General features: G+C 35.1%; 1 protein-coding gene across 1 annotated transcript; it reads left to right on the forward strand.

The window, feature by feature from the left end:
- The first annotated feature begins 346 nt into the window (after window positions 1-346).
- LOC145601560 (uncharacterized) lies at window positions 347-7,053 on the forward strand. Its single transcript, XM_081657598.1, has 2 exons — window positions 347-1,281; window positions 6,064-7,053. The coding sequence occupies exons 1-2, from the start codon at window positions 718-720 to the stop codon at window positions 6,769-6,771; spliced, it is 1,272 nt and encodes a 423-aa protein (XP_081513724.1). The 5' UTR covers window positions 347-717; the 3' UTR covers window positions 6,772-7,053.
- The last annotated feature ends 1,598 nt before the right edge of the window (window positions 7,054-8,651 follow it).

Below are 8,651 nucleotides of genomic sequence, written 5' to 3' on the forward strand. Positions count from 1 at the left end.
ATCCTTTAGGACCAAAATAGCCCCCAAAACCTTTAACGGAACCATTTCCAACACGCAAATCGATAAAAAAATATTATTAAGGGGTGAGTGTACTCCACTAACGGAATTTGTTAACGGCAAGGTTACCGTATAGAAGCTAAATGTTTTTTGAGGTTACAGTGTAGATTTCTCAAAAAGGGGGACACATCGTAGAAAACGAAAAGTTAGAGGGTTATAACGTAGAAAAACCCAAAAAAAAAAAAAGTCTTTTTTAAGGTGAATTGAACATGGCCTAATTACAAGTATGACTGTATGAGTTATTGAGTTGTGTCATGCGACTGAAATTGGGAAATTTATCTCAAAATTGTACAGTAAACTTTAAATTCAAAGGTTCTTCTTGCCAATCCACAAACAACAAAATTTCAATGTAAAAGCTCTCATCACATCAGTCATCAGATCTGCCTCTCTCTCTTCCTCAATTCCCGGCAATCTATTCACATTCTTTCATCCAGCAAACCAACTTCAGTACTCACTCCAATTATCAATAATCAAACATAATCATTCAATTTTACAATCCCAATTTTCTAATCTCTCAACTCCCAAAACAAACCCAATAATTCTTGCTTCAAAATTCAAAAACATCACTTGTTCTTGCAATATGCAATAAACCCAGATCATAATCTGACAAAATCAGCCAGATTTCAGCACAATTTCACAATCTAGCTAAAAATCACCCAAATGGGTTCCAATCAATCAGTCCAAACTCTAGAAGATGAAGAAGAGGAAGAAGATGATGATGAAGAAGATGAAAATGGAGTTACAGGACAAGGAGATTCACACACTGTAAAGAAGGTTCTAGAACAAGAACCAGAGATGTTACCATGTTATGCTTCAGCTTCCCCTCTTTCTCCTCAGCTTTCCTCTCTAGGGACCCCTCGGATGGGACCCTCTATCAAGGTGTGGGACCCATACAATGTTCTTGCGCCGCCGCCTCCGCTGCCGCCCCCGCCGCCTACTGTGAGCTTCGGCAGGAGTTACTCATCAGATGGGATGTTGTTGATTGAAGATGAGAGAGATAGGGGTAGTGTGATGGAGGTTTATTTGATTAGTCATGGAGAAAGTGAGATGAGTTTGAGGCCTGATTTGATTAGTGGGAGATGCCCAAATGCAGGGTTGACTACTAATGGGAAGAGGCAAGCTAGGGCTTTGGCTGTGTTTTTGAATTCTCAAGGTGTTAGGTTTAATGCTGTTTATACTTCTCCTTTGGATCGAGCTAAAGCTACTGCTGTTTCTGTTTGTCAGGTATAATTTTCGAGTTTTGTTTAATGTTGTTGTTGCAATTGAATGTTATTGATTATTGCGGAATTGCTTGCATTATGTTTAGTGTTTATCAATGTGGTATATGGGAGAAGTTGAAGTTTTACCATTTGCTGTTAGGGACAGTCTTAAAGTGTATGGTCGAATTATGGTTTTCAAATTATGTTCGGAATAGTATATGGTCCCAAATGGAGTGGCGATGCCTTATGCTAAAAGGAAGTTGTGTAATGAGGATTCTTTGAAGGACTATTTGAGTTCTTATGTGAGAATGTATTGGCCATCTCCGAAGTATCTTATATGCTGTATGTGTTGATTGTGCAAGGGAGTTGGTTTGAGTAAAACAATGGAGAGAGTTTGTTGAGCTTATCGTATTTTGTAGTTAGTGGAGTACTACTCATGGCGGTAAAGATGGGAATGGGAGTTAAAGACTTAAAAGGTTATTCATAGGTGTGGTTATAGAATTTAGAAACGTGTTAAAATGGCTTTCTTCAATTTGTGATGGTGATAGCTTAAGTGCATTGAGCAATAAATTTGGCTGTCCATGTATATGCATACTTCATTAGAATATACCTCTCTGATGTTTGGATGTTGACGCTTGGGTGTATTTAGTCCTTAAGATGTTTGTTTAGGGCATCTATGTGTCTCAAGTAAAAGTTTATAAAATTTTTTATGACAGATTTAGCCCATACATCAGGCAGGTAGTGCTAAGAAAAGTATCAGCTGCTAATTTTGTAGTGATGACCTTGGACTCTGTTGAAGTAAAGTCTTTGTACTTAGAGGCTTTAATTTTCTAATGAAGGTGCTCCATGTACTTCCTCCGTACCACCAAAATACTCTACACTTTCCTTTTTCTTCCATCCCAAAACCTCTCTACACTTCTCTTTTGGGAAATGCCCTGCTACTGCTCTAAACAATTATTCCAAAAAAAGTTATTGGTCAAATTTTCTGAATATAGGATTGTCAAAAGATGCCAATATAAAAATATATATTATAATATTCTTATTTTAAATACGTTGGAATCCATTTGCACACGTCTTCTGTGCATTTTACAGTTTTGCTTTACATTGTTGATTTTGTTTGTTTTCATCTTTGGTTTCTGGCTGTTACTTGATTTTATAACCAAATTTTGTTTGCTTGATGCATGCGTTTCTTTTGATAATTGTTACTTGGAGCTCCTATATTGGCATTACAAATTGAGACTTGAGAGTACTGGTTTTTTGTTTGGGTAAATGGCAACTGTAGGTAGACAACTGGTTATTGTTTCCACTTTCCAGTTATAGATAGCACTACCAATCAAAGTTCTGTTAGCCATTCAATAAAACCAGTTCAAATTTCTGGTAGTTTGTCTACCGGAAAATACCAACAGTTTCTAGATTTAACAATAATAAAAAACATCCAATTAAATTTGCAGAAGAGTGTTGTGGAAAACTTATAGTGAGGTTTAAGGTTTATAAATGTTAGAATATACGAAGTACTTTGTATGTAACAAGGGAAAGGAGGAGAGGGGAAAATTGTATTAAAAAAAAAGATTGTTGGGGAATCATTTTTAACACAATCATAAACATGACTTGTTAAATAATTGTATTTAGGATCCTTGAAAATGACATTCCACTGATTCCTATCACATCTACCATTTCCAATAAAATAAAACTTGATAACCAAACAACAAAATGCTAGGCAAAGACCAACTACACCCACGACAGAGTCCTGTGTAAAAAAGGATTCATTGAGGTACATCAAACCTTTGGAAAGATGCAGGTGAACCCAAAATTTTTGATCGAGACTTGATGAAAGGTTGTTCTTGACTAAGGCACTTCTGCAAGAAGGTTCCATTGTATAACACCTGTAAGAAAATCCTCAGAAGGAGACTTGCTGAGTAGTAGTATGTGGATTTATCAAAACTTGCTGGCTGCAAGGTTCTACTTACCTTGTCTCCCTTGAGTTACTTTACCCTTTAGATGGGAGAATTTCCCTATTGTTTTGGCTCGTAGGACTCTTGCAGTTTCTTTTAATTGATTTGCTGATTGAAGTTCTCTGTTTGCTCATTACTTGGCAAGTTGGCAGTGCTGCTCCATCATTCCTGAGGCATCACTCACGAAAACAGGAATACAGATAGGTGGGGCTCTTGAGGCCTTGGCGTGTGAACTTACCATCTCTGACTAAAAAGGCCCTGAATGTCAAAAATACAAATTATATGTTAGGTGGGAACTTGCTATCTAATAGCTCTACTTCCTGTACCACTCTTAACTCTGAAGTCCATACCCTCCGTTGTAGGACAACCCCCCAAAACCTACTGTTCTTAGCCACTGTAGAAATGTTTAAGCACTGTTCTTAGCTCCTGATTTCACATATTACTTCTAGTTAGGCTTTGGATTAACTTCTTATCTCTCACCTTCAGGGCTAGTTATTCGTAAATGGATGCTGGACTTATCCAGAACCAACTTAGGATTTAGAAGTAATTTTTTTTTCCTTTATTTTTTTTTTTTATTTTATTTTTGTTTTTTTTGCTTGTGTGTGCAGTGCTTAAGGCTGTCTCTTTGAGCCTGAATATTACAAGTTTGTGTCTTTGTAAAAAAATCTCTTTCTTGAATTAGGGAGGAAGGAGAGAGAGGATGAAAGTCTCATTTATTGGCCAATTTTATTGACAACCCAATCATATAGAAACAAAGAATCCATGATCACTCCCTCTGTTCCATATTGTTTGCGATACTTTATCTAAGAAAGTACTATTAACAACTAATCAATTTTTATAGTCGGTATACTAATTAGTAAACTCGAGCAAATTTATATTATTTAGGACCTTAAATATAATCATCTTGCAAACCTCTTCGGACAGCCTGATACCTTGGCTTGTATGGGCAAGATGTACTACCTTCTGCTGTTTTTCAATCTCTGTATGCTCTTGTTAAATGTTAGAGTACAAATTCTATGTCTATCTTGTAATTCAACATTCTGGAAAATGCATTTACCAGACTATTAAGCTGCTTGTGTTGTGCTTAACTCTGTGTGGTGTTTTACCTATCAAATAAGGGCCTTGCTGCTGTAGAGATCTTTCTGATCTTTAAAAATAACATACTACGTAGAACAAATAAAAGCCTGCACGTTTAATGTTAGTTGTCAAAGTTTTTCCCTTCTGCACAACTTTAAAAGCTTGAGATAGGTTAAAAAGATGGAAGTAATTGGTGAATTCATCCTTCAAATTATACATGCTTTTACAGTTTTTTTAGTCTATTCTGATAGGCCTGGGCCTTGGGGTGTATATGTATCATTTTTCGTCACCTATTCGCACTCAGCTGATTGTCATGCGTTTATGACATTAGTTGCCAAAGCTCAATTACATCTACTCTCTCCATCCTCAAATGAAAGTCCCATTTTCCTTTTGCATGTTATTAGGAAGGTAAATAAAAAATAAGATAGTGGGGTTTGGTATAATTTAAAGTAAATATAATAAGAATTGGGGCTTGATTGATTCAAGGTGAATATAAAATACAAGTTAATGGGGTTTGGTTGATTTATAGTGAAAAATTTAGTGAGGTTTGGTTGATTAAATTTAAATTAAAAAATGATGAAAAAAAAAGAAAGATATGGAGGAATGAGATTTTTATTTAGGGACAAGATCTTTGGGTCAAAAGGGATGACTTTATCTGGGAACAAAATGAATAACTCTTGAAATGTTATTTTGCTTGTGGAATCCTAGTTTTTGCATTTGATGGAGCTATCAAAATTTCTACTTCAGTTACAGAATTTTAGTTATACATTGCTTGTATACATATTAATATGTGGAGTGTTGTTGATTCACAATTATTTGCTTGCTTCATTAGAATCTACCACTAAGGGATGTAATTGACGTGCCATAAATCATATTATGATTGCTTTCCATTTTGCATTACTGATAGCACTGGATAGATAATGCTTGGTGGACTTTTTCTACTAGTATTAACTTTAAACACATAGAATAGCTGTGCACCATTATCGTAGAGATCCAGACAGATGTAAGGATTGTTAGACTCGGTCTGTTGCTTGTCCATATAAATTACTACCTCTGTTTCATATTATTTGCAACGATTTGATATAAAGTGTGAGAAGAAAATGTCTAATCGCTGTAAATAATATGAAACGGAGGTAGTACTTTGAAATATGGTGAACTGCATTATTCTACATCATGATGTCCCTATTTCAATTTACTGAGAGAATCAGACCCTGCACTTGCCTTTCATTCTCAATGTCATGCGTGGAACCTTTGGGGAATCATATGAGATGGCAAACTTGGTCAATTATTGTACTGCTTGTTCTGCTACAATATCACCTTGTGAGGAACATAATTTATGGCAGTGATATCTGCTTGTAAATTTAAGGATCGATTGGCTCAATTTTTGTACATCTTCAAATTATGTATTAAGCAACTGCATTTGTCATGAACAGGTTTTGGGCGTTTTGGCTGCTTGTAAATTTAAGGATCGATTGGCTCAATTTTATACATCTTCAAAATTATACATTAAGCAACTGCATTTGTCATGAACAGGTTTTGGGCCTTTTGGCTGCTTGTAAATTTAAGGATCGATTGGCTCAATTTTATACATCTTCAAAATTATACATTAAGCAACTGCATTTGTCATGAACAAGGTTTTGACTACGATTACTTTATAATAAGAATATCAAGTGACATAATTCATCTTGATCTGCTTGTAGTTTATGTATGCCACTTGAAATATGGTTTCTGAAATCTCATATTTCTTGGAATTTATTTTCATCATTGCATCTGTGCAGGAGATGAGTTTTCCTGAACAACAGATACAGTCAGCTGATGCACTCACAGATATGAGCCAGGGCCATTGGGAGGGTTGCCCGCGCTCTGAAATGTATACTCCTGACATACTGAATATAGTAGACAGACTTCAGCCAGATTTCGCTGCACCATCTGGAGAGTCACTCAGGCAAGTTGAATTCCGAATGGTTCAGTTCCTGCACGGGACCTTACTGGTTCTGCCTGAAAAGCTCAGATCAGATTTTCTCTCTCCTCGCACAAATGATGGTGGGTTTTCCCAACAGAGTTCACATGCGTATGCAAGCTCTATTAATGATCGAGATGGACCGTCATACCCTGCACCGCAATGGGATTTGCTTTACAGACACCGGCAGTTATCCAGGAAAAAATCTGGAAAAAGCAGGCTGCAGGTGGTTACTACAACAGGTGATAAGAATGAAAACTACCATGAGGAGGAGATGTCCCCCAAGGAACCAAGCCGACAAAGCTCTATTAGTGATTTAAATGCTCAGAATTCGTTAACTTGCATTGGAGTCTTTAGTCATTCAGCTCCTATCAAGTGCCTATTGCTGGGCATCCTCGGTTGCAGCCCAGTGATGTCACATAAGATTTGTGTAGAGGATTCTTCTGTGACTGTGTTACAACATTCTTGGAAAACTGGTTGGCAGATAAAAAGATTAAACGATACAGCTCACCTGAGGCTTCTTTAGCTCTCTTATGCTATGGATTTGGAGAAAGCAATATTGCAAGGAGCCATTGTTTTGTTTCATCATGTTGCTTCCTGATGTTTTGCATATGTAACTGTATTTTTGTTGTTTTACTGTAACCTTATACCCATATTTATTTTGTGGTTCCTTAACCCCAGATTAAGCAATGGATTTGGGGTCAGTGTCTTCAGTAATCCTTGTAATCTGTAAGCATAGCTGCATAGACACAAGTTGTACGTTATACAGACATGTATTTTTCAGAATTAAAAATGAGATAAATTTCCATTCTTTTTGCGATTGACCCCAAATGGAGTGCTTATTTCTGGATCTCGATCAGCAATTCAATTGTAGAATATCAAAGAAACTTCAGCAATACATTGGTTACATAATGGAGCTTCTGCCACCAGAAATAAGGCAGCCCCTCTCAGATTCAAATGCAACTCCTATGCTGTATCAGGGAATATTGATCCGGGATAACAGGCCGAGGGATGAACTCAAACTCGATAATAATAGGAGCGGCAATTTTAAGTTGTACATATTTTAGATGCCCCTGCAGTCAGGCTATTCCATGTTCCATCTAAATCATTTATCATCATCTGTGGTCTGTTCATGGCATTCATACAATTTACTCCGTATCTTATTCCAACTTTGTACCAGCTTTGTCACAAATAGACTAATGACAGCATCCAGTTCTACTTCAGCTTTAGCCCGCCCAATTCAATTTTCTTTTTTTTTTTTTTTTTTTATTTTTTATCTATTATTTATTTTTTTTCTCTCTCTCTTGTCCAAATAAAAGGAAGTTATTCTACCTCTGGCACCAAAAAAAAAAAAAAAACAAAATAAAAAAATAAAAAAATAAAAAATAAAAAAATACAAACCACCTCTGGGCTCTGGCTCTCAGCATGTATAAGAGACCAAGTATAACTGTATAAATAGGGAAAATTTTAGTTTGGCCTCTACATAGATAAACAAATCAGTTCAGGTAGCTATTTTTTGTTTTTTTTTTTTTTTTAAAAAAACAATCAATTCTTAGATAAAGGAAACTAGACTATTTTTTACCCCTTATTCTTTGTTTTTCCTTAAACTAGAGCATACCCGTGCTTCGCATGGGATATATAATACGCAAAAGAAAATCACATAAAGTAAATTTTTGGTAGTTATCGGTATCCCTTAAAAAATACAAAAAAATAAAATAAAATTAAAAAAAATAGTGCGATGGGTAGTTATTGGTATTAAAAAAATAAACTAAAAATATAATTAAAAAAAAAAGTGAACAATAGAATTTAAGTATTGGGGATTTGAGTTGTAATGAATTGACTCTTAATATTTTTAGTAAATCTACACAAGTATTGTAGATGTTCCAATATCGGTGATGGTTGATGTAGAGACTATAGAAATAGAGAGTAGTTGTTCGTTCCCTTAGCAAATTATTGTGGGTAAGAATTTATATAATACGTAGATAAAAAACTATTATCTTATGCATGCCTTCGTGGTAAAGATTTGTACGAGATATCAAAGTTTGTCAAATTTTCATCATATATGTTTAAATGAATCAGATACAATTCGTATTTTTTTTTGGCTACAAGGAATTATTAGACCATCTCTTTGAAAAACCTGCATATATAAGTGATATGTGTAACAGATGTACCATGATGCAAGACTTATTCAACAATCATAAATTAATAAAGCAAACCTTTGTTTGACTCAATGTTTTACATACTTGGTAAATTTAGATTTTATATATAATATAATGTACCTAAATATTAAATTTGCCCTCATCACCTTGATGTTCAAATGACTTTAAAAAATCATACGAAATAATGATTTTTTTTTAAAAAAAAAAATAAAATAAAAAATAAAATCTGTGAGAACATATCAAACAC

The sequence above is a fragment of the Chenopodium album genome, chromosome 21 (genome assembly GCF_948465745.1).
Source record: "Chenopodium album chromosome 21, dcCheAlbu1.1, whole genome shotgun sequence".
NCBI classification, from domain to species: domain Eukaryota; kingdom Viridiplantae; phylum Streptophyta; class Magnoliopsida; order Caryophyllales; family Amaranthaceae; genus Chenopodium; species Chenopodium album.

Excerpts from the sequence above, each read along its gene's own strand:
- LOC145601560 (XM_081657598.1), top strand. The coding sequence starts at position 718 with ATGGGTTCCAATCAATCAGTCCAAACTCTAGAAGATGAAGAAGAGGAA. Across the intron at positions 1,282-6,063 it reads CTGCTGTTTCTGTTTGTCAG|GAGATGAGTTTTCCTGAACA; the intron begins GTATAATTTTCG and ends GCATCTGTGCAG.